Source organism: Astatotilapia calliptera, chromosome 6, assembly GCF_900246225.1.
Source record: "Astatotilapia calliptera chromosome 6, fAstCal1.2, whole genome shotgun sequence".
In the NCBI taxonomy this organism is placed as follows: domain Eukaryota; kingdom Metazoa; phylum Chordata; class Actinopteri; order Cichliformes; family Cichlidae; genus Astatotilapia; species Astatotilapia calliptera.
This window is the reverse complement of record NC_039307.1, coordinates 36458514-36485003: the sequence shown is the minus strand read 5'-3', so window position 1 is coordinate 36485003 and position 26490 is coordinate 36458514. Positions and strand designations below refer to the sequence as shown.

At 40.1% G+C, this 26490-nt stretch overlaps 2 protein-coding genes across 4 annotated transcripts; one reads left to right on the top strand and one right to left on the bottom strand.

Moving 5' to 3' along the window:
• The first annotated feature begins 223 nt into the window (after positions 1-223).
• saraf (store-operated calcium entry-associated regulatory factor) lies at positions 224-6802 on the top strand. The gene is made up of 7 exons (XM_026171991.1): positions 224-776; positions 1648-1826; positions 2483-2672; positions 2755-3027; positions 3283-3436; positions 3551-3636; positions 6328-6802. Exons 1-7 carry the CDS (start codon positions 710-712, stop codon positions 6351-6353), a joined length of 975 nt encoding a protein of 324 aa, XP_026027776.1. The 5' UTR covers positions 224-709; the 3' UTR covers positions 6354-6802.
• Positions 6803-14122: 7320 nt separating this feature from the next.
• LOC113024708 (zinc finger protein 239-like) lies at positions 14123-24941 on the bottom strand. 3 transcript variants are annotated; one of them, XM_026171989.1, is made up of 3 exons: positions 24665-24938; positions 22261-22339; positions 14123-16228 (listed from the first exon to the last, which is right to left on the bottom strand). In XM_026171989.1, the coding sequence occupies exons 2-3, from the start codon at positions 22276-22278 to the stop codon at positions 15128-15130; spliced, it is 1119 nt and encodes a 372-aa protein (XP_026027774.1). In that variant the 5' UTR covers positions 22279-22339; positions 24665-24938; the 3' UTR covers positions 14123-15127. The 3 variants fall into 3 exon arrangements, 2 of the variants coding, with proteins under 2 accessions (XP_026027774.1, XP_026027775.1); XR_003272699.1 differs by lacking the exon at positions 14123-16228 and adding an exon at positions 21302-21335 and having other exon boundaries at positions 24665-24941; XM_026171990.1 differs by lacking the exon at positions 24665-24938 and having other exon boundaries at positions 22261-23580.
• Positions 24942-26490: the final 1549 nt, after the last annotated feature.

Sequence of the window (26490 nt, the reverse complement as noted above, 5' to 3'; positions counted from 1 at the left end):
GCTGCCTGAAAGGCACAGCCAATCACATTGGCCATATTTGTCACATGACGTAGGACTCCAGTAGAGATCGTAATTTAACTCTTTCTGCACCGCTGGGTGAATGAGACGTCGACAGATGTTTTTTTTTTTCTTTCTATTGGGTTTGTTTTTCTTTACTCGAAGAGATCAAATTATTGGTGGGGACAATTCAATAATCGCTGGATATTGGTGGGGACATGTCCCTTCCGTCCATGCCAAATCTACGCCCTTGAAATATACTATACCTTCTATAACTATAACTATGATTATTTCTTATCTAGACTTTAGACCTGGGAGCAGAAATGCTTATGAACTGTTTTTTATTTAGGAATAGGCAGAGCATCCTCTTTTTGTCTGGCTCCATGTCTCTGATTACGATGGACGGCATTGATCACGTGACTCTGTTGAGAAGACCTGAACCTCGACAGTTTCTGAAGCAGTGTTGATTGTTTTGACACATGTGCCGGAGCTTTGCCGTCATTATCCCGAGCAAACTGCCCCTGCCCTTTTCTCTCTTTCTCACTCACAAACACACGGACGTGCCACAGTCCAGCCGTGCACGTTCCTCATTGGTCCCAGGAAGCGAAAAACAGGTGACGCAACACGGAAGTATCGGCAGCAGAGTCTTCGGGTTGTGGTGTGTTTATCGAGGCTGTGTGTGTGAAGGCTCTTGGAGAAACAACGACGCGACATGAAGGTGTTTTTTTCCGGTGTACTGCTGCTCCTGTGTGCGCGGCACACCGACAGCTGGGATGACGGTGGGTTGGCGTTTAGTGTCCGCTTCTTTTACGCTGCTCTTCAGTTCCGGTGAACTGAGCGATCGCCTGCCAAAACTGATTTCCGGTATTTGCCAAAAACGGATTGTTCCTATTTCAACTGATATAAATAACTTGTTGATCTGTAACATGTCAAATGTATCCCCCATAAATGATATCAAGTCACAAACAACGCTCCTGTCACAAGTTAGAAGCCGCAATCAGTCTTTGGCCGTGACTTTTATTTATTTATTTTTATTTATCCAGTTAAAAAAAAAATCTCGTTGACATTAAAAATGTCTTTTTTAAAGAGTAATCTGACAAAGAGGACAGCAGAAATTGCAATAAATATAACAAAAAAACCCTAATATAAACATATTTTAAGTGGACAAAAAGGACCAGATTGGTTATAATGTAGGTACAATACTAGGACGTTATAAAGATACTTGAAAAACAGGTAATTTTTAGATATTATATATAACCCCTTCGTAAACTCTGTTCACCAAAGTCTATTTACCAACATATGTAAAGATATTACACGTAAAAACAGAGGGAAACACTGGAAATCAATTTTTGGCAGACAATCACTTTTTGGCACAACACTGGTTACCGAGATGCTCCCCTGTTTAGGAAATACACCACAAACTAGTGACAAACACGCTGTGCATGCATGTTTGTCAGCAATGGTAGGTTATATGATGAGTATGGCACTACATGATGTCATAAAGAACAGCGTACAGAAAATGCTGGTTGATTCAGGACTAACGAGTCAAAGTTTGTTCCCGAAGAAGAGCTTTAGTGTGTCTAAAGCGACATGACTGTGATTTGTGTAATCCTAGTGTGGAAATCAGCCCTTGCCTTTTGTCACCTGCAGGCAGTGTACTGCTGCGGGACATCCAGGCACTGACTCTGTACAGGAACCGGTACACCACAGCCAGGCGCTCTAGCCCGATCCCTCAGCTCAAGTGTGTTGGAGGGTCAGCGGGCTGCCACGCCTTCGTCCCAGAGGTGGTCCAGTGTGTGAATAAAGGCTGGAATGGAGTCGATGTGCAGGTGAGGGACCTACTGGTGCTGTACTGTGTGAAATGAGCTCAGTAGGACTGATTCAGCTGCTTTATTTCAATTTTTGAAGAAATGACTCCTGTGTGTGCTGTGCATATTAAAATGTTCATCTCAGACAGTGGTAGGCCAACCCAAACTACAAGGACATTATTTCTACAGGCGACAACGAGGAGAGGTGGTTTGAGCCTTAATCTTTATTGTTGTTTCCATGTTTTTTTGGCACCACTGGCTGTAGGATGGTCTGCATGTTCAATTTCAGTAATATGTATGTGTTGACGGGCACATTCTGTCACATTCAGGCAGTTTAATCTTGTCAGCACAACTGCTCATGAAAAAAACAAAATCTGACAAATTAAATTGGGACTTTTTCTAATCTGAAATTTTGCACTTCAAAACTTGAGCAAGATTTGAGAAACTTGTGTGGGGAATCTCATCCTTGACAGATATGGGACACCTGCAAAATAGAAGACCTCACATTTTCCTTTTATTTTGTCTCTTTAAACTAAGTTCAAATGCAAGAATGTCTAAGTGGTGAGAGTGAAGTTTAAATGAGGTATTGTACCGTGTGTATGAGTAACCCTCAAACTTGTTATGCTTAAATACATTTTAGACTGATGGGGTGTCTCTTGTTCTGCTGTGTGTCACAGTGGGAGTGTAGGACTGACATGGACAACACACATCGATTTGGTCACATTGAGGTGAGCTGTGAGGGCTACAGTCACCCTGCTGATGCCTACATACTGAAAGGGTCTTGTGGGCTGGAGTACACACTGGAACTGACTGAAGAGGGCCAGAGGAGGTCTCACAGTAGTAGGGGTTCCCGTGATGGGTTTAAAGGTAGGAGGATTAGTGATGCAGGTTTTCATTTTTACACAAGGATTAGTTGTTTAAGAATGTTCTTTGTTGTTTTGTCTGTCAGATCTCTGGGGATTTGCCTCCAGTTTCTTTACTGGTTCATCAGAATATGGGCAGCAGCATGACCGTCAGAGCTCTTACACTGCAGGCACTCAGGACTCAGGAGGACTGCTGGTTGTTGCTGTGCTTCTGCTCTTAGCCTATGGCATCCATAAACTGTTCCTAAGTGGGAACACCACTGGGGGGCAAGATGGTGGACCAGCTACACATTCTGGACACAATTACCATGGCTCCATGGGTGGACCACCCCCACCAGGATTCAAACCAGACTACACAGGTAGTTGATGCAAAATGACGACGTGCGGAGATGTAGACGGTGTGGTCTGCACATTTGTCAAAGCAGCACATCCTTTTGGTAGAGCGGACCTTGTATTCTGTATTATTTTAGGATCTTTACTGAACAACATAAAGCACCTTGAGGTGACTGCTGTTGCGATTTGGTGCTAAAGAAATGAGACGAGTCTTATTTTATGTAATTTAGGCTGCATTGCATGAAAAAAAAAGTTTTGATCAGTTCTTGTTTTCTGCTCAGACTACCCTGGAGCCAACCCCAGTTATGGTTTCCACAGTGATTACACTCACAGACACCAGTACCCAGGAGGCCAGGCAGCTCCCGGCACAGGAGGTGGTTTCTGGACTGGAATGGGAACAGGCGGGTTGCTTGGATATCTTTTTGGTGGTCGGAGGTTAGTAAAGGGGTGGAAGGAGAGAGAATAATGGAAAACGGAGACTATGGACTTATGTTTCACCTTCCTGTCTTCAGGATATTCATGCTGTGTTCCATCTCATGTATTCTGCAGGAGCCAGCCCTACAATTCTAACTACTCCACTCACACTAACAGACCTGCCAGAGAACCTCCCTCTTCCGGGACACGCATTATTTCAGGTACCAAGACTGTATGTTATTAGAAGGGACACAGAAACAGTTTGCACATGTTACCTACCTACCTTTGTGATTCTTATAGCCCTTTTCCATTAGTACCTATCCGGGTCAGCTCGACACGGTTTGTCCAAGAAATCAATTTGTCCTATCTTTCCGATATAGTGTGTTAATCCTATCCATCAGAACTTTTCTGTGGTCATACGCCATAATGTTTTGGAGAAAGACACTTTTTTTGGTCTCTGTACACCACCACAGTGGATTGTAAATTAAAAAAAAAAAATCAATTCATGATTGAAATGCAGACTTTCAGCTTTAATTGCAAGGGTTTTCCCAAGATTTGCATTAGAGACAGTTTTATAGACAGTCCAAATTAATGGAAGAATTGATGAGTACTTTCAGGGCCAGGTGAGACCTGGTCCCTTCTTATTTCATGACAAATGAAGCAGACATGACCATTCTGACGTTGATTTAGAGCGTTGAATTTCTATCTTTAAAATTACTGCTCATGTAATTTTAATGCATTTGAAATATGAGACTCACAGAGAAACTTGGGTAAGATGTGGCGTAAAAATATTGATAGTTGGTAGTAAGGAGCCCAAAGTGTGCCAAGAAAATACCCCCCGCCATTATACCGCCACTGCCAGAAGCCTCAATGCAAGCAAGGGTGGATTTATGCTTTCATGCCAAATTCTGACTCTACCTTCTGAACGTTTCAGCAGAAATCAAGACGCAGGTTTTTCCAGTCTTCACGTGAGCTGTAGTGTAAAACTTGGAGTGGTCTTCTGCTGGTTTGAACTTCAGCCTGTAACTGTCTGATTAGATACCTGGTTTAACGAGCAGTTTGAACATGTGAACTAGGGCTGCTCAATTAATCGAATTTTAATCACGATTACGATCTGGGCTTTCAACGATCATTAAAAATGACTGAGCCGATTATTAGCCCCTCCCTCATTTATCCGCGACACCTTAAAGGCCGGTCCGTGAAAATATTGTCGGGCATAAACCGGTCCGTGGCGCAAAAAAGGTTGGAGACCGCTGATTAAGAGGACCCGAGGGAAGCTCGGAAAGCTAAGCAGAAGTTATTTGGAGAGGAGAGTGACTGCCGTTGGTTGAAAAGAGAGGTAAAAAAAACTTCAGTGGTGTTGCACACTATTTTATATTATTTTTTAAAGTCATTGTTAACCCTTTAAAGCCGGTCAGAGCAGCACGCTCCGTTTTGTGTAACTATTTTTAAATCCCTGTAGAACCTGAACCGTGTAAGCTAGCGCAATAATTTGTTTTGCATATGAAACCGGAGGAGTTGTACTTACATCTTATGCCATCAGCTTGTCCTCGGTCACGGTTTCCTTCCACATAAAGCTTTGCAAAAATTGCATAAAAAGCGCTTGCAGGAACAAAAACATAATATTCCAGAAACACGCTTTGCCGATCCGATCAGCTGTTCGTAACACTTCCCACAGTGTAACAGACGTCAGCGCGATCACATGTCCGCCATTTCCTGGCCGAAACCGGAAGTGACGTCATTTTCGCGGAAATGTAGTTTTTTTTTTACTTGTAGGCCTTAAAAGCCTATACTGGTCATGTTTGACTTTTCTGAATAGTTTCTGGGATGCTTAGAACTCGAATTGCACATCTGGAAATAGTTTATTTTGATGCACCTGCTGTTTTCTTTGCAAATTTGCATCATAGGATTGTTTTTTCGTTTTTCCTGCTGTATCTCCAAAATAACACTATGAAGACACTCAAAATAAATTTCTTGTTGTTGTAAACTATTTTTTGCAACTTTTTTGTATTTAACGTTTTGAGGGATAAACCTCTTAAATTTCTCCAAGTAGAAATATATGTAAAAAAAACAAAAACGATTTTCCATTTTTTTGTAGTTTATTGCACTTTTTTGCAATTAATGTAGTTACTGTGGACTTGATACATAGATATTATTAAAATATGGGCTATAACAGTTGTATAGCAACTTGAAATGCTCCCACAAATGGCACTACAACATGTAAAAAAATAATATATATAAGCTCTGGCGGACTTGGTTCTATAGTAGGTCTTAAAGGGTTAAATAAATATCGTCAAATAATCGAGATCTCAATTTCAGTGAAAATAATCGTGATTATCATTTTTGCCATAATCGAGCAGCCCTAATGTGAACCTAATAAAGTGTCTGAGTGTGAATACCAGTCTTAGCTGATCAGAGCAGGATATTAAATGGTTTTTAAAGCTGTGCCTCCATGCACACGGTCACATTGATCTGCTGATTCACCTGCTTAGTTACGTGAATTACATTTTTTTTTTTTCTTGGTTTAAAAACTAACTGAGAGAACCATTAGTGCAATTAATGTCATGCTCATGTCAAGCTGCGTACCACAGCTGATGCTAGCTAGTTTGATAAATGATGTTAGACCAGTTGATACATTTTGCTGCATGGCTGTGTGTCTGAGCCATTAAGCTGCTGGTTTAGCTGCTCTTAAGTGAATGAAAAACACATCAGTTACATCCATACAAACAATCCCAAACAACTTTATATTACATGTTATAATGATATAAGCATTAATATCTCCAAGCACAGAAGCAGGATCACCGCACCCACAATAAAAGAACAATTCCTCCCTTTTTTCAATGAGCATGCCAGTAAGTGTTCAGTGCAAATGGCTACAACTGACTGACTCCTGTTTGTTTTTTGTTCTTTAGGTTTTGGAGGAACCAAAAGAAGATAGAAGCCCCCCCCCCCACACACACACACCCCCACACTTTCTGCAGTGGACAGAATATGACTAAGTGCATTGATCTGTTTGCTGCTTGCAGGCTGTAATCATTTCTTCAAGCAGAGACGTCCAAACGTTACTGCTCGGTTGTGTGTTTCTTGGAGAGCTTGCTGTGGTTCAGTAGTTTCTGTCAGCGTGTGGTTTGGATTTTAGCCTAAAAGTTTTAACGTCCAGCATAAGAAGCTTGTAGGGCTTTATTAAAACAATAATAATGTTTCATTGATAATTACTAGATTTGGGGGTTTTTTGTAGGCAAGTTAAATATTTGAACTCTTTAACTGCAACCTTCTGCTCAAATGTTTGTATCTGTTACGGTGTTCCTCTGCTGATGCACCTTTTCCCTTCCAGTAAATGAAATATTAGAATTGACAAAATGGTTAATAAAATGGTGTGTACTGCTGCTCTCTGGCTTTGTGCATCAGCTAAGAAAAAACCTTAGTCTTTAGACTCATTGAGAAAATCCACCTTTCAATCATCTGTGCAAACTCATCACTGGATGAGTTTGCACTAGGGCTGTGCGATATGACCAAAATCTCATATCCCGATATAAAACATTTCTCATCCTGATAAAGATATATATCACAAAATAGTGGTTTTTGTGTAAATTCTGTGAATCTCAGGCAACTCGACTTGTTTTTAGCTAGGCGTCGTGTACCTGGCATCGAGTGTTTTGACAGATGCATGAAACTATATATTTTTAGATATACGTTGTAACGGCCATCATTTTCTTTGTATTTATTACATAGTGTGTTGCGGGGGAAAACCTGGCGGCTCTTTTTTGCTTCTCATCCATAAACTCTCTCCATACTCTTTCACGTGATTCTTGCATAGGTGGTAGAAGAGGTTTGTTGTGTTTGAGTCTGTGGTGGGGACTGGTTTGCGGCATAATTTGCACAGTACAGTTTTCTGGTCAGACTGTGTCAGACTTTTGCATAACCAAACCATGTCCCCTTGTAGGAATAAGGTCCTCGATCGGTTTTGACTGGTCCTTCGGTTTGGAGCTGCCTGGTTCTGCCTCATCTTCACTGGCCATGCTGGTATTCTCTGTGAGTGTAAGCGCCATTTATAGTTACTTCATGTTTTTATTTGAGGTAATTTGTTTGATGCACATTCTGAAATTTGATGTTTGAGGATAATGTATATCATTTCATTTCATTTTGAAAACTCATCAGGATCTTGAGCTTTATTGTGAAAGGTTTATGTGGAAAATAAACGAGCGGACGGCGGAGCCACACAATGGTTTTACCGTCGCTGTTGCTAACGAACCAACGGCTAAGAAGTTGATTGTCCTCCTGTAGTGTGGTTATTTTAAATATAAGAGAAAGAGAACTTAACATATAATATGAAATGATCAATGTTTTCATATCGATATACTTATTTTGATACATATCGTCATATCAAACAGCCTTAGTCACTTGATAAGGAATCCCTTGTCATCCCCCCAGCCGCTGTTTGTGAGGCCCTGGTTGTGCCTTTATAAAGCTTCACAGGAAAAGCTGTCGATATTTAAGAAATGTTTCTGATCACACTCAACAACACATCAAGGTAGAAAACTGATTTCTACAATCCTCATTTTAATTGCATATTTAAAATATCAAAACAAAGTGTGCACACTTCCTGCTTTCCAGAACGTATGAGATGTACAGGCACAGATGGGCCCACACTAAATACAAATAAATACAGTGCAGGGCACTGGTGTGCGCCCTGGTGCCTGTATTATGTGAAAAAAGGTTAACATTGACTAGTAATGGATCACTTTTATTCAGAGTAGTGAATAAGTATTTAGACTCTTTACATAAATTATAATCCTACAAAACAGTCTTACATTAATTTCATATGAAAATATATTCAAAATAGCAAGTAAAGTAAAACATTCTTTAACATTATGTTCCTTTTCACGATATATTAATTATTCAATGATAAATGCTGATTGGCTAATGTACTTTAATGTTTCATATGACACAATACGGTCATATTAATATGACAGCACTGGTCACAATGATGCAAACGAGCTCCAACATTTAATGTTACACTGATGATCTGACACAACAAATGTTAGATGAAAAGCATCAGACACAAAGTCTTTTACAATTGTATCAGCCTCTCACATATGTTCTCAGGCTGATCTGCTTTCTTGCAACTTGTGAAATTTGTAAAGTTGGTTGCATTTAATAGACTTACATTTGTTTATATTAGCTAGCTACTGACGGGACTAAAACTAAAAATTAGTCACTTTCGTACTGCCCCTCACTGCAACAATGAGTTTTATGTTAAGAAACTAAGGATATACTGTTTACTTTCACTGTCTGTCTCTTTGGCAGTTGGTGGTTCATTACATTACATTAAATACATAACATTACATCTACGGGTGCAGCTAGTCAAACAATGACACTTGCTGTTTAAGAGATCATATGACTGATGGGGTTTTGCTGACTAAGTGCCTTTTTTTATTTTGTGATTTAGGGCTATATAAATACAACTGAATAGTAGAACAAGACGGAGAAATACTTCTACATCACAGCAGTCTTTTGCCCTCACTATGTCCAAAAGATTAAAGTGTCAGAGGGCTTATGTTAGCAGCTGTGCAGAGATTCTGCACAACTGCTAACATAATATGGATCGCACGAGAGCCCACACAATTTGCAAATCATGTTCAAGATATCAAATCATCCTTTTTGCTGCTGATTCCTAAATCAAATAAGAAAATTACACTGGATCTTGCGGGAAGATTTATTTTTAGAGATTAATAGAAAGATGTGGATGTAATGCATCTGAACGGTTGCTTTGGGGATCCTCATCCTTATGTACAGGTCAAGAGAGGAGTTGACTGTATGTATGTGACAGGGAGAGAAATTTTTAGAGCTGCAATGTCTCTAAAGAGATTTTATTTATTCTCAAGGATCATTAGATTTGATGACTGGGAATCAAGATCGGTTATAAGGCAGGGATAATCTGCACTGTGGGACAACTTCATGACACTAGGCCCACGAATGGTTTAAAGGCAAGGCAAGGCAATTTTATTTGTATAGCACACTTTCAGCACAAGGCAATTCAAGGTGCTTTACATCAGCGGTCCCCAACCCCCGGGCCTCGGACGTTTGGTACCGGCCCGCGAGAGTTGAGGCTCAGATGTGAAATGTATGGTTTTCAGGGTTTTTAATCGGTTTTCAGCATTATTTTGTTATCGTTTTTATCGTTAACTCGGTTTTCCTGAAAATAATGTCGGGCATAAACCGGTCCATGGCGCAAAAAAGGTTGGGGACCGCTGCTTTACATGATTAAAAATAAAACACTATAAAAGTAAAATACAAGAAAGCATTTACAATAAAACAATAATCAAGACAATAATTTATATGAAAAATTAAAACAAACAAGTAGAGAGCCATAATATGATCAGTTACTCATAAGCAAGTCTAAATAAGTAAGTTTTAATTTTAGACTTAAAAGAGTTCAGTGTCTCTGCAGCTTTGCATTCTCCCAATAATGTGTTCCAGATGTGATGAGCATAGAAACCAAAAGCTGCTTCTCCATGTTTAGTTCTGGTTCTAGGGACGGTCAATAAACGAGAGCTGGAGGACCTAACTGATCTGGATGGTTTGTACCATGATAGCAGATCCCTAATGTACAACCCGTTCAAGGATTTATAAACTAATAAAAGCACTTTAAAGTCTATTCTCTGAGCTACAGGGAGCCAGTGTAATGACTTTAGAACTGGAGTAATGTGCTCTATTTTCTTGGTTCTAGTGAGAAAACGAGCAGCAGCGTTCTGAATCAGCTGCAGTTGTCTAATTGATTTTTTGGGTAAACCTGTGAAGATACTGTTACAGTAATCAAGGCAGCTAGAGATAAATGCATGCATGAGTTTTTCTAGGTCTCCTTGTGTCATCAGTCCTTTAATCCTAGAAATGTTCCTCAGGTGATAGAAGGCTGACTTTGTTATAACTTTTATGTGGCCATGGAGGTTCAGGTCTGAGTCCATTATTACACCGAAATTTCTGGCCTGGTCGGTAGTTTCTAGTTGGACCAGTTTGAGCTGATTACTGATATTTAATCGACCTTTTTTGGGTCCAAAGATAAGTACTTCAGTTTTGTTATTGTTCAGTTGAAGGAAATTATGAGACATCCAGTAATTAATTTGCTCAATGCATTTATTAAGAGTTTGGATAGGTTCAACATGACCTGGTGACATTGAGATATAAAGTTAAGTATCGTCTACATAATTGTGGTAGTTAATATTATTGGTGGTTATAATCTGGCTTAATGGGAGTATGTAAATGCTAAATAAGAGGGGCCCTAGGATGGAACCCTGGGGGACCCCGCATGTGATTTCTATATTTTGTGATGAAAATTGGCTAATTGACACATAGAAGTTCCTGTTCTTAAGGTAGGACTTGAACCAGTCGAGTGCTGTACCAGAGAGTCCGGCCCAGCTCTCTAGATGTTCCAGTAATATATCATGATCAACGGTGTCAAACGCCGCACTAAGGTCCAGTAGTACCAATACTGTGGATTTCCCACGGTCATTATTTATACGGATGTCATTAAACACTTTGAGGCTGTCTCGGTGCTGTGGTGCCTATGAAAACCAGACTGATAAATATCAAAGCGGTTGTTCATTGCGAGAAAGCTGTTTAACTGCTGGAAAACAGCTTTTTCAATAATTTTACCGATAAATGGAAGATTAGAGATTGGTCTGTAGTTTTGCATTAATGTGCTGTCTAGGTTCTTTTTCTTTAATATTGGTTTGATAACTGCTGATTTTAAGGCTTTGGGAAAGACACCTGATAGGAGGGATGCGTTAACTATTTGGATCAGATCCTCCCTGATGGCTGGGAGGACCTTTTTAAGAAAACCTGTCAGTAATATATCCAAGCAGCAGGTGGCAGAGCTTAGATTCTCAATAATTTTATCGAGGCTTGATTGATTTATTGTTTGAAAGGGAGTCATTTTCTCTGCATAAGTGCTAATTGGGCTTAACGTCGGTATTGGGGTTGAAACTAATGTTCCAACTGATCTTCTGATTTTCAAGATCTTTTCAATAAAGAAGCTGGCAAATTCATTGCAGGCCCTGGTGGAGCTTAGTTCAGGGGCTTTTGCCACTGGAGGAGTAGTTAATCTTTCCACTGTAGCAAATAATGTCCTAGCATTATTGTTGTTTCTATGAATACTCTCAGAGAAAAATGACTCCCTTGCATCCTTCAGGGCTAGTTGATACTTATTCAGCCTCTCTTTATATATCTCGCAGTGAACCTGGAGTCGAGTTTTCCGCCCCTGACCCTTCAAGGCAGTATATGGCTGCATGTGATCTTACTGTATTTTAATGTATGGAACAGAACATTTATACACATAAGCCAGATGGAGGAGCTGCTGAAAGAAACTAGGGGGACAGTTTTTCACATCATACAACCTCGGATAGTAGCTTCTCAAAACAAAGCTGACAATGGTTGGAACGCATATTAATGCTAATGAGGACATTGTCTCAATTCCTTTTCTCCAAGATAAAAATCCACTATACTGAAAGCTTAAAATAAAATATAACCTTATGACAAATCACGAACCATACATCTGTTGCTAATTGTGTTCCAGTAAAGACTGATTGCAATCATTAAACATGCTTTTTTCTGTTTAAAAATGAGATACAGACATAATATGTTAATGGTTTATGAAGGGAAATTTTATTTCAGACTTGTTACTAAAACCCCAAATATGTTCAGAAGAATACCAGAAGGTCCCAAAAATGAAGACCATACACGGGTTAATCTGGAGAATTTCTGCATTTTAGGAAATTTAAAAAGGGTGAGCATGTTCAATAGTTATTTCTGTTAGATATTTTATGATTGATGAGACCCATGTGGGCCACTCAAGTCGTCCCATGATCACCATCACATTTCTATAAAAGTAATCACAGTATACTGATTAACTATATATTACTACTATCACGGCTAAAGTACTGATATTTCACTACCCTTATCATGTAACCAGCAGGCCACCTCCAGTCAACTAACTGCACCCCATGTTAGCCCTGATGCTGTGCTGTAGTGATGTGTTTGAAGTGCACAGGATACAGCACTTTATGAATGTGTGTGGTTGGGCTGATGCAGCTTGAGCAAGTATATAAGTGCTCTATCAATTCCAGTCTATTAGGGTACAAATCTCGGTGGGACCTTGTCCTTTTTGTTCTTTAATGTGTGCTTTTCTCTTGTTTTGCATACATTTCTCCAGGGGTCCGTTCTTCGTACGTCGCTCACTACATCCAAGATCAAATGACACATCCAAGACCAAACCATCGCCCTAACCGTGAGCTCGCTAATCCGGTTCCCCGAACACACCTGCTGTTGACGATTAGTACAGCTGGACGCAGTAATGTGACATCACTGGGTGTTGTAAAAGGGGCTACGCATCGATAGTAGAAACATTGATCGGCAACCCTCTGATTGGTCGGCGAAAATGTCGACGGAGTGCGCTCGGCTCGGTATTTTTCGGCAGCAGAGCAAGAACTCTTGAGTGAGGGATTTCAGGAGTTTCAGAGTTTAATCAGAACGCAAGGGAACACTGCAAAGGCTGCAAAAGCAAGGAGAGAGGGCTGGCAGAAAGTTGCTGACAAATTAAACTTGTAAATAATTTAATAATAACAATAATAATGGAGTGGATTGATATAGCGCTTTTCAAGGCACCCAAAGCGCTTTACAATACCACTATTCAGTCACTCTCACATTCACACACTGGTGGAGGCAGCTACAGTTGTCGCCACAGCTGCCCTGGGGCAGACTGACAGAAGCCAGGCTGCCATATCGCGCCATCGGCCCGTAGGCAGTAGGGTAGATTTATTATATTACACTATATTATCCAATATTATATTACATTATATTATAATATGTTATATTATATCCCCTTTCACATTAGAGCCACAACAGGACCCACTAGAACATGGGAACAAGTAAAAGTGAAATATAAGAATATTCTACAGAATGGTAATATTTATCACTTATATTGCTTTTCGTCTCTTGGAAAGAGACCCTGGAATAATCTGTTTGTTTATAACAGCAACCAAGAAAAGGGCAGAGCAAAAAAAAAGACAGGTGGTGGTCCTGCACCCCCTCGTCAACAAGTTGGTTAAGTAAATAATACCCTCACGGGAAAATCGATATCTCTCTATAAGCACAGTTGCGCTGAGCTAAAGGATCCTGTCTGTCCCGCAATATACGCTGGATTCTGAAAACTCTCCTTATCAATCTTGCACCTTCCGCAATGGGTGGCTCGCGTATACGGACAGGACATGGCTGCGACAGGCTTCCCAAATCCACCTTCGCTTTTATAGCCGTGGTCTCTCATCTTGATTACACAAAGTAATTTGCAATTGCTACTCTGAAATATGAATTACATCTGTAATAATCACATACATGTGATAGAATGTTAGTAGTACATTTCCCTTTTTTAGGAAATGACCTGTATGTGTCTGTGTGACATCAATAAATGGATCAGGTGCTGCATTATCTTTAGTTACATTGATGTTATTTATTTATGGTGAAACAGTGGTGGAATATCGCTGTTGCTTTCGTATAAATGAAGCGGACATACCTGCGTGGCCGTGATCTAATCCTGTTTACATAAAGTAAACCTGCTCCCGAGCAGGTTTACGCTTACGGCTCTGTTGCTATGACAGCAAGTCCCGGATGAGCTTCGGGGAACCGAACGATCCAAGATCACGCGAAATCATCAACAATCAAATCCAGCTAACCTACTTAGCGAGGTACGAAGAACGGGCCCCTGGTTGCTGCTTATTCCTACTGTCTACTATTTATGTTTTATCCTGGCAAAGTTACTGTGGAGCACCCAATTTCATACAATGCCAATAAAGGGCTATTCAATTCAATTCAATTAAGCAGGTGACATCAAAAGTCTGCTAAATTCAAAGAAGTGAATCTTTTCACTTCTTTTTTTATTCAAAATAAAAAGCTGGTTTTATGGTCCTGCAAATGTGTCCGACTGCATACATTTTTCAGTTGGACAGAGCAGGAAGAGGGGTTTTTAGAAGCTCCTGGGCAGTCTCCAAGATCCTGGCTGTGCACAGCTGGAAGCAGATGATGTAAGCAACTCCCAAAACTTATTTGGTTGACAAGTGGGCAGGTATAGAGCAGGGATAGCGGGTTTAACCGATAATAAGAGAACCATGAAAAACAAACAAACAAAAAACTTCATAGAATTTTAAAAAAGAAAAAAAAAATCTAACTAAACATGAAAAGCACAGACAGTGGCCGTTTTCCATGGTTTTTAAACACTCATCAGCTCTTTCTATGTTGTGAGTCACAAACCAACAACACATACTTTATATACTGCCTCCATCTGACAACAGAGCTCTCCTCAGGCAGAGACGGTCAGGCCCTTGATTGGACCCGACAGGCCTAGTGGTCAGATCAGATTTTTTTGGCTGTTCGCATTAATCTTTAAATGTGGCCATTAGTCTGGCCATTATCAGATTCTAATATAAACCAGTATTGGCCCTGTCATCACCTACAAAAGAACAAAGGTATCACACGAGATTCCCAAAAGAGTCCCAAAGATAGCTCCAATAACAAGGTGTCCAGAGCTCTTATAGTGTGGGGGACATTTTTTTCCCCCAATCCACTTGTCCCTTTAAACATCCTCTTTATCAAAAAAGTTCTTGCAAGTTATCAGCTTTGTCTAGGTATTTTCATCATGTCAGACATGTTCATTTGACACGTACATTAGTTTGTCACCTCTTTCTGTAGGTTGGAATTGGTCGAGGAGCAGCTCACCTCACTCTCTCTCTCGTCATCGTCATGTATTACAGTGCAGCGATGAGTCTTTAAGGACTGTGACCGAGTGAACAGTCTCTTGCAATGTGAACACCAATATGGTTTCTCTCCAGTGTGAACACGTAAGTGGCGGTTGTAACTGTATGAGCTATTGAAACATTTCCCACACTGGTCACAGCTGAATGGCTGCTCTCCAGTGTGGATGCGGAGGTGGCGAATATAATTGCTTAGACGACCAAAACTCTTTCCGCATTCTTTACAATTATAGGGTTTCTCTCCCGTATGAGTGTGAATATGTTGCTTGTATGTTTTTGAAATAGAGAAGCTTTTCTTGCATAATTCACACTGGAATGGTTTCTCTCCCGTGTGTATGCGTAAATGTGATTTATAATTACCCAGCTGAGAAAAACTCCTGCCACACTGGTCACAGCAGTATGGCTTCTCACCTGTGTGGACACGCTGGTGTATCTTGTAACTACTTAAGTCACTGAAGCTCTTTTCACATTGGCCACACTCATATGGTTTCTCTCCGGTATGGTTCCGCAGATGAAGACTGAAATGGCCTGACTGAGTGAAACTTTTTCCACAAAAATCACACTGGTAAGGTTTCTCTCCACTGTGGCTCAGCTGGTGCCGCTTGTATGAGCTTAAAAAGCTAAAACTCTTGGGACACTTGTCACAGCAGTATGGCTTTTCTTTAGTATGGACACGCATGTGTATTTTGTAAATACTTAAGTAACTGAAACTCTTTTCACACTGCTCACACTGATACGGTCCAGTGTGATCGCGAAGGTGTTTTCTGTAGGAACTCTGGTCACTGAAATCTCTCCCACACTTGTTGCAGCAGTATGAGGTGTCTTCAGGGTGAGTATACAGGTGTATCTTGTAAGCATTTAACTGGCTGAAACTGCTGCCACACTGTTCACAGTGGTATAGTTCCTCTGATGTGTGACTCAGTTCGTGTCTTCTTAGACTACAGATCCGAGTGAAACATTTCCCACAGGTCAGACACTGGTGAGGTCTGCTTCTGTCTGGATCTGACGGTTTCAGCTAAGTGGGGAAAAAAGACAAATTAAGGTCAGCTGAGAACTTGCTCAAATAGTCCCTGTATATCATGGAGTGTTAACATATAAAAGATGCAGTTTTTTGAGGTTTGTTAGATACAGCTCAGATTGTAATTTTAGGGAAAGTTACATAGGTTTTTGTGCTTAAATACGCTACTGCTTATTCTGAGATACAGTATGAGATTTGCTATTGCAGTGCTTAAACAATTATTAAAATGGAGGAAACACAAAACCTCTGTCCTGTCCATTGTGCATGCCACCTCTAACCCAAAGTCAGGTAGAACAGACCAGATGGGGGTGAGGGGTAAGAGGGGAGAGCAAAGAGCCAGGACACAATCAATCAATCCATACATCCATCCACTCAGAGAGAAATTAGCCACACCTCTGGCCAGTTTAGACTCACTAGTTAACCTAACAACATACATGAATGTGAGAAGAACCTGAAGTACCCAGAGAGAACCTACATTGAGGAGCCCATAGCAATTATTAAGAGTTAATAAATAACTTAAACATATTTGAGAATTGTTAACAGCACTTAATAATTTATAAAACAATATAGAACTTTAAGTAATTTATATTTCATCATTAACTACAAGCTTGGCCTGGAATCATGAGGTTGATATTCACAGGTGGGCAGACTTGAGCAGATAAGGTAAAGCATGTACTGGAGCCTGCAACAGGACCTGTGCTCGTAGGAAGTGGAGATAGGAGTGATTGAAATAATGCTGACTAATGGACCAATCAGAAAAATAATTAGCTGATTTGTCAACCCTCTCGTGAGGGTTTTTAATCGGCTTTCCCACTCACTCCAAAAGGTCCTTGATTCTATGGCTCTGTAAAATCCCACTCTGTTTCCTTCGCTCTGCTCCATGATTTACCTCTGACCTCTGAGCATTGAAGGCCAAAACTCGGGAACTAGAGCATAATGCAGAAATCTGTGAACTCCAGTATAAAGATTCCATTAACCAGGCCAAACAAACCTTTTATTGTATTATCAATTCAATTCAATTTTATTTATATAGCACCAAATCACAACAACAGTCGCCTCAAGGTGCTTTATATTGTACAGTAGATTCTACAATAATAAATACAGAGAAAAACCCAACAATCATATGACCCCCTATGAGCAAGCACTTTGGCGACAGTGGGAAGGAAAAACTCCCTTTTAACAGGAAGAAACCTCCAGCAGAACCAGGCTCAGGGAGGGGCGGGGCCATCTGCTGGGGTGACAGAAGGAAGACAGGATAAGGCATGAGGATAAGGCAGTTCTTATGAGGGTAACACCAGGATCCTGTTTTTGCTTTTCTACAAACTTCTTCAACCCCTCTGACGCTTTACCACCACACTTTTATTCATCTGAAACCTGTAAGTCCTTGATGCTGTTCTTCACTACGAAAATTAACAACATTCACCGCCAACTCAGTTCAAATGTTGTGTCTACCCCCACTTCAGAAGGTTTTCTCCATTTTGAGCCTTTTTCCAACTTTCATGTTCCTGATATATGTGATATTTCTGAGTTTATATGTAAATCAAAGCGGGCTACATATCATCTTAATCCTATGCCTACAGGACTTATGAAATCCTGCCTCTCTTCCTTACTCCCACTCATCTCTGCTATCATTCACTCACCACCGGTATCGTTCCCTCCTTATTCAAGATTGCTTCAGTCACTCATATACTGAAAAAAACCTTCTTTGGAGCCTGACAACTTTAACATCCTCTGACCAATTTCTAATCTACCCATCATTTCTAAAATACTTGGGAAAAAAAAATAGTCATAGCTCAGCTTCATTCACACTTGGTTAATAATAACATCTACGACAGAATTCAATTTGGCTTTCGCTCATGTCACAAACTGCTTTATTTAAAGTTACTGATAATATTTTACTCAGAGCTGACTCTGGTCTTCTGAACATTCTCATCCTTTTGGATCCGAGTTCAACCTTCAACGCCATCTCTCACTCAGTCCTTCTAGCTGAACCCTGGTTCAGCTTTGATTTTCTTAAGCTCAATGAGGATAAAACTGAAATCCTTCTTATAGGCAATAAATCCAACCTACTCAAGGCAAATCATTTCACCCTCACTACTGATAACTCCATAGTTCTCCCATTAGAGCCTTGGTGTCATTCTAGACAGCTCACTATCCTACAAATCTCATATCAATCTACGGAACGTTAACCGATTACTAGGGATGGGTACCGGTATCGGTTCTGACATAAACGGTAGTAACCAGACCGAAAAGCAGCGCACATTTCGGTGCTTTTTTTTCCCTGAGATGTCACACACTTTGGATTCTAGCCAATCATTTTACCTTTTCGAGGATAGTAGGCGGGCCCAGTTACGTACGTTCTTTTAGAGCAGAGCTACAGATTAAAAATGCCCAAGGCGAAGCGGTCAAATTCTGGCTGTACTTCACAGCAAAAGATGCAAACTCAGCAGCCTGTAACAAGTGCTTTAAGGTGATACTGTGCATAGGAGGTAACTCCTCGAATCTGATGAAACACCTGGCGAAGTATAGCATTTTGTTAAAAGCCGAGAAATGCGCCGTATTTCATAGCTTGCTGCGAGACCTCACACCGAGCACATCTACTGCAGGTGGGTTGTCTGTTATCGGGCCCGGAGTTAGCAACATCCCCCAAAAACCCAAAGAGGAGAGTCCTGGCCCCTAGCCCTGCCAGTGTAGCAGAAATGATGACGGATGATGATGGCAGCAGCAGCCGTTCTTTTCTGCGTGAGTAGCTTAATGTTGTCCGTGTGTAATTTACGTTGAGTAGGCTAACCACGTTATTACATTAATGCATGTAAGGTGAACTAGCAAACATCATCATAGCTACATGCGGCTGTCCTCTTGTTTGATGGAAGACGCTCCTTTCACCCTGGCCAAAAAGGCTAAAATGACCAAAAAAAAGTGGAAAACAGCTAAACATGAGAGGTTTTTGGACAAAGTTTCTGTTTTTTTTTTCCATTGTTTAAGCACTGCTTCCAGCCAACAGTGATACCATAAATCCCCTATAGCTGCAGAAAAGGCACACATTGTTATATTTTTACAAAAAAAAAAAAAACCCCAGCTAAACATGAGAGGTTTTTGGACAAAGTGTGTGTTCTCCATTCTTTAAGCACCGGTTCGAGCACCATTTAAGCACCGGCACCGTTTCAAAAGTACCGGTTTGGTACTGGTATCGGATAAAACCTAAACGATACCCATCCCTACCGATTACGTCCATCTCTTTCCACCTAGTCTGCGTCCATTCTTGTTCATAGTCATGTTACCTCCCACATTGACTATTGTAATTCTCTCTTGCATGGTCTCCCCCCCAAAATCCCTCCATAAGCTTCAACTGGTTCAAAACTCCACTGCCCACATTATTACCAGAATCCCCTCATACCAGCACATCACTCCTATCCTTCAGGAACTTCACAGCCTACATGTGAAATTCCAAATAGTGTACAAGCTTCTTCTGCTCATCTTCAGGGCCCTTCATAACCTGCTCCTCCTTCCTTTTTTTTATTGGTCTTTGTTTTGTCATTTTTTAATATGCGTTTTATTCTATTGCTAGGCATTCTTGGGTGTCTTCAAAGGCACTTTTAAATAAAATGTATTATTACTATTATTATCACTGATCAAAAGGCGTTTCAGTGCATTATTGAACACCTACTGTAAAGAGTACCCTGCACAGCAGATAAACACCCACCCATATTTGTCCTGCAGGATGTTTGCAGCCAGCACTACATTGGAGCCATTGTCACAGACGCAACTTTGCTTGGTGGAATCTCAAACTTGTCTACAGTATGCTCAATCCAAGGAACAATGTTTGGCCCAGTGTGCAATTCATCAAGTTGCATGTTTATGAGGCAGAAGCTAATGTTATCACTTAGTGACTGATTTAAGAGTGTTTGATTCAAGAGCACCTTTAAGCTTACAAAGAGCAGTTTCATACTTCCCCTCCATTAGCCTTGTAAAATAAATTCTGGAAAGCTGTGTAAGCTGTAACCTGAATGATATGTGCCGATTATCATTTTTTAACTATGGATATTGGTCTCATGTTGTTGCCATGACAGAGAATCCTCTCTGTTAAGATGTCAACCATTTGCTGGTTGCGTGAGCCTGTCCTTCAGCGCAAAAATCATCTAGACACCCTTCGCTTATTACTATCAAAACAGAAAACAAACAAACAAAAACCAACAAAGCTGTTACTAATCTAGTAAGGCCTTGAGGCAACTGTTGTTGGGATATGGTGCCATCTAAATAAAATGGAATTGAATTAGTTATCAAAAACTGATGTCAAATAATGTTAAAGTTAATGCAAAAAAACAAACCAAAAAAGCCAAACCCCACACACACACACACAAAAACAACCCCAAAACAAGAACAACAACCACATCAAGGAAACAGCAACTCCAGGTCACTGGTTTACTATTGCAGTTCACCTGTTAGTTAACATAACTGAACTGGTGTTCACTTGGCAAGCAATTAGCTTGTTTCCAACAGGTAAACGAAGATACATTAACAGTAGGGATGGGTATTGATAAGATTTTCACGATTCCGATTCCATTTTCAATTCTGTTAAACGATTCGATTCTTTATCGATTCCGTTATCGATTCTTTTTAAAAAAGGAGAACACTAAGGTCGATTAGCTTAGAACTTTGTTTTATATCTTCTCTTTGAACAAGATAGAAATTTAGGAGTAACACGGCCTTACAAACCCAACAGTGAGATCTTAAGAGATCCAGCCTATGGCTCTTCAATGGGTGTCACAGGGTCCCCAGGGGGAAAAAAAACAAAAAAAAAAACTGTAAATGTAAACTATTAAAAAAATAAATATTCTTCTGTAGCAATAACAAAGTTTAACATAAATTATTCTGTAGCAATTACACAAGAATATCCAGTAATGTCCCTGCCTACAATTAAACACATTCACTTACCGAAAATCATCTGCTGTGGCAAATGGATGCAAGCCTTTTACCCCAAACTTAGTCACTGCTCGGTGACATTCGTCTATCCTGGCCTGAAAGGAGACGCTACCTGTAGACTGCAGCGAGAACTGCCAGCGAGCGCCAGCCAGACTCTGTCTGTCTCTCTCATCATGGTCACCTAAATGCAGCGCACAGTAATGGCAGGTTTTGTAATAAGGCAGCTAACATAATATGCATTGTTAGTTGATTATTTACCTGCCGCATTAACGGGAGAGGACGTGCAAACGTTACCGCCGCTGCTGGGTTGAGATTCACGAGTCCGGAGCGGATTTAAAAACACGACATTCATTTAAGGTCATCGTGTGTTTTGTGAACAAATGCTTTTGCATATTCGTAGTGTTTCCTCCCTTAAATGAAATATCTACTTTGCAAGTTGACCTGTTGTCATCCGTTCTCGTGAAGTATGACCAAACTTTTGAGCGTTTGAGCCGCTTAGGCGCCGTGTTCGTTGCCAGGTAAATGACGCTCCGCAATGTGGTGACGTCATGCGGGGCAACTGGAATCGATAAGGGAATCATTTGCAAAAATGGCAAACAATTCCAAGGAATTGAAACAGTGGGAACCGGCTCTCAACAAGAACCGGTTTTCGATACCCATCCCTAATTAACAAGGTGTCAAACTGACGCTAAATTGAAACAAACTTAATTCTCTAAAAACTCTAGCGTTGACATGACGGCTCCAGAGTTGCTTAATGCTCATGCACTGCAGTCGCGCTACCATGCAAGGAACGCTCTGCTTTGCACAGTTTGCATTCAACTTTGTTTTTTGTGAAATGCTCCCACACTATTGAAAGTCTCTTTGAAACATCCACTATGTGACGTGTCAACATTAAAAATTGATCATTGCAGTAAAACATCATCAGAATGGTTCTACAGACATTGCAAACACTAATTACATTGTACAATGCCAAGAAAAACTCTACAGCAGGGTTAGACAATCATCAGATATGATGAGCCATACACACGAATCTGCACTATGTGATGCTCATTCTTATTTTTGTTGCCCATGTATCCTGAAACATGTTGGTTTCTTTTTGAGCTCACCTCTTCTGAACAACTCATTTTCCCTGCTCACTGGTAAAAGATTACGAACTTTTCCTGCTTCTTCTCAGCTGTGCTGCATCTAAAAATCACAAAAAGAAGATTATTTATCACTCAAACACAGGCATATGACATAACATTAAAATAGACATTTAATTCCACTATGCTGAACTTGAAATTGCTCTAAAGCAATTAGCCACATTCCACATGCTACTTATTTTCAACAATTCTTTTATTAGTGGAGATGAGACACTATTTCATCAAAGCCTTTTTGTCATTTCAAAAATACTCAAATTTTTGTAAATTTTGATTCAAATTTGCTGAGGACACGCTTGAAATTGAATTGGTGTTCATCAGATGCAGGTATGATCAATGAGAGCAATGCCTGAACCACAGAGCCGGCAGTCCACAGGCAGATGGATGACAACGCATACGTCTCTTCCACCCTGTTGTTTGGGCCAACAGGGAAAGCTTTCTGTGAGTGGTGGGCAGAAGGGAGGGGGGCTTGCTATTCTTTTTAACACTGAACTGTGCACTGCTGGAATTTACCCAACAGTGGGGGTAGGGGCTGGACAGGTTGTCAGTCTGTCATAGGACCAACACATAGAGACAGACAACCGGAGAGTGCCCAGAAAGAACCCACACAAACACAGGGAGAACATGCAAACAGAAAGGACCCAGCTGGTTGATAGAATCAACAGTGCTAATCACTGCGCCACCCACAGCCGCATGTGACATTATTCACTTTGCCACAGCCCGGTTATGGACTCAGCACCTAAGTGCCTTCATTGCTTTGATTTCAACTGTCTCAACTTGGACGCTACACTGCAACCTTTACAGTTTATGGTCTGATCCAGGAGATCATTTTATCTATCTTGGACTTCCCCAAAACATTTTCAGAACCTGGCTTTAAACCAGAATGAGTGGTCAGAACTCATTCTGATTTTATTTGTGTTATTTTATTATAACACAAATATACACAATATAATTTAGTCTTATTTGTGTTGTTACTCAGGTTCTCTCATTTTATGTGCCCTTTCTTAAATTCTGTCATCTTTTCCTGTGTTTTTATGTCAGTTGATTCTTTGACATAAATTTGACTTTGACCTACAGTATGCTAATGCTATGGATGCATACAATCTGACCCTGGGGTCACGGGTATAAACAGACTCAAACTCATCCACAAGGCTGGTTATGCTGTAGGGAAGGAGCTGAATAACTCTCCACCACCTCCACTACAATAACTGTACACCTTTAATACGTTCAAAATGCAAAGCTACAACTGCAAAGCTCTCCAGCGAGTAGTGCGGTGCTCTGAACGGATAATTGGAGGTGAGCTTCCCTCCCTCCAAGACATCTACAGGAAGCGGTGCCTGAGGAAAGCGGGGAGGATCATCAAGGACTCCAGTCACCCCAGCCATAAACTGTTCAGACTGCTTCCATCAGGAAGGAGGTTCTGCAGCATCCGGTCCCGTACCAGCAGACTGAGAGACAGCTTCTTCCACCAGGCCATCAGACTGCTGAACACGTCATAGACACCTCAGCTTCACTACTGGAACTTCAACATTATGCACTCCACACTGTATATAAATGCCACTTGTTCTGCACATATTCAACTCTGTATATTTTATATATTTTATTATTATTATTATTATTATTATTATTATTATTATTTTTATTTATTTATTTATTTTTACTATTTAATTTGTAAAAATGTGTATACACACACACACACACACACACACACACACACACAGGAAAATATTTAGTATACACATCCAGAAATGCATATACTATTATATATTGTACATATATTTATTAGTTTCAGGTTGGCCATTCTTGTATTTTGCTCGTTTGTGTTGTTGTGTTTGCACATCTCTGTTGCTTGTGGGGCTCGCACACAAGAATTTCACTCGCATGTGCTGTGCCAGTGTGCCTGCACATGTGATGTGACAATAAAAGTGATTTGATTTGATTTGATTTGAAATGTAAACTTCAAAACTTGCATTTGTTTTTTTGTTTGTTTTTTTACAAAATATATACAAATTTGTGTATATGTCTAGATGACCACTAAGGATACCCTACCCTAAGTGATTAAAACCATTTAACACATCAGGTTTGAACTATGTCATCCATCATAAAAAAGTTTGAATGAAGACATATTTTCAAAAAATATAAACATAAACATATAAACAGCCATGAATCATTTTATTTGAATAAACTAATACTACTGATTGGTGGGAATGAGACTTAAAAAAAATCATACAAATTAGGACCCGATTCAAGTGAAAAACTTCTCCACTGGGAAATACAAGAACGATCAGTCACCCAATCAGACATGGTGTGTTCCAGTAATGCTATATGGTGATGATAAATAAATACCCAATAAAACAAATTTTGCACATACCTCTATTTTTCCTTGCCGGTGCAGTCCGAGGCCTGCAGAGACAACCTGAGCTCAGAGCGCTCGGAGCTCCGCGCAGAAGATCACTGTGCAGATCCCCTCCCTACTAGGAGTCAGTAATCGCCCAGATTTAGCCTAGCACACCGTTCATTCGGTATAACGCAGATCCTTTCAAGCCCTCATCTGTCTGCTAACGTCGAAACGCAATTGCCACCATCTTTAACAGTGACGTCAGCTTCTTCATCTCTCCGTTTGTGGGAGCTGTGACGTATTAGAGCAGCGCTACTGCCCCCTTGTGCGGGCCCCTGGTTTTCAAAATCTTTTCAAAATCTATTTTTTTTTTTAAGTTGAAAACCTTTTTTTTTTTTTTTCAATTTTGAATTCGAAAATGGTTTTTCAAATGAGGATTTCTTTTTTGTGAAACTCTTTTCTTTAAGTATTTATTAATGGAATGACAATTCATTTTTAAAATATTGATTTAAAAATAGTGTTTTTATTTTAAATTTAATTATTAAACAATAAATTACTTTAGTAATGTTTGAACAAATGAAATAATAAAAATGCAATTTACTAATGCATATTTGATTGATTGATTCATTCATTATTTAAGCACAGAATTGATTATTCCAAACCGTGTGGCTCTTGTAGTCCTACATACCTGTCATATTCTTAGGATTCAGCTGTTTATAATACTTTTAACTTTGGATTTGTAATCAAGAGATTTCAATGACTTTTTAGCCAATACATCTACCTCATTTTTCCAGACCAGCATCTGCTTGAACCCAAAGAAATCCAACATTTATGCCACCATTGCACAATCTTGACCATTGTTCACCTGTCCTTATTGCAGTCTGCAAGTTTCATTAGCGCTGATAAACTGTCAGATGCAATAACTATAGCTTTCTGAATATTTATGCCCACTGCAAACCTAGCATTATGGCTTCCAGCTCTACTGTGTTAAGATTGATTAAATGTCTCTTTTTAATAATTACTCTAAGTTGAGGAATGAAGACCGCAGCACCGGTCTTTTGATCCATCTGTAAATATTAGGACTTCATGTGTATATTGTTTCTCCAAGTAAATCTGTGCTATATACTGAACAAGTGTACGACTGGACTTTCCGTTATTGCCTTTTGAATGTATAAGTCGCTATATAAGTTGCTTTTACTGTGCTCATAGCACTCTTGCGTGAGCTTATCTCTTCTACTTTGGAAGGACATTTCTCCCATTTCCACCTGCATGGCTGTTACTGGAGATTTAAATGCACCACTGCAAATTCTGAGGGCTTGGCTCATTCTGCATCCAGAAATTCCCCCCCCCCCCCCCCCCTCAAGTCCAACCTGTTAAACATGTTAGTCTGAGCCTTCCTGATCTCTGACTGTAGGCATAGCAGAGCATCCATTGCATTTTTACCTCTACTGAATCCATTTTGGTATGATGAAAACAGGCACTTGCTTTCTAAAAAATAAGTGAGTCTTTCAGTGACCATCTTTACTATAGTTTTACCTAACTGAGACGTTAATTGGTCTGTAATTTGATGGATCTGATAGATCTTTTCTGGGTTTTAAAATCGGAACAATTGCAGGCTGTTTCCATGTAGATGAAATTATACCCGTTTCCCAAGCTGCATAAATAATCACAAAACAGCAACAACTCAGTCATTATCCATGTACTCCAACACAGTATAACATTTACTGTCTTTACCTGGAGAGGTGTGACGAACATTTGTTAATGCTTTCTTAATTCATACTGAGCAGTAAGTCCAAACTGCCTCTGAATTCATTTCTTTTTACATTTACCCTGCATCTAAGGTTCTTTGCCAGTGTCTC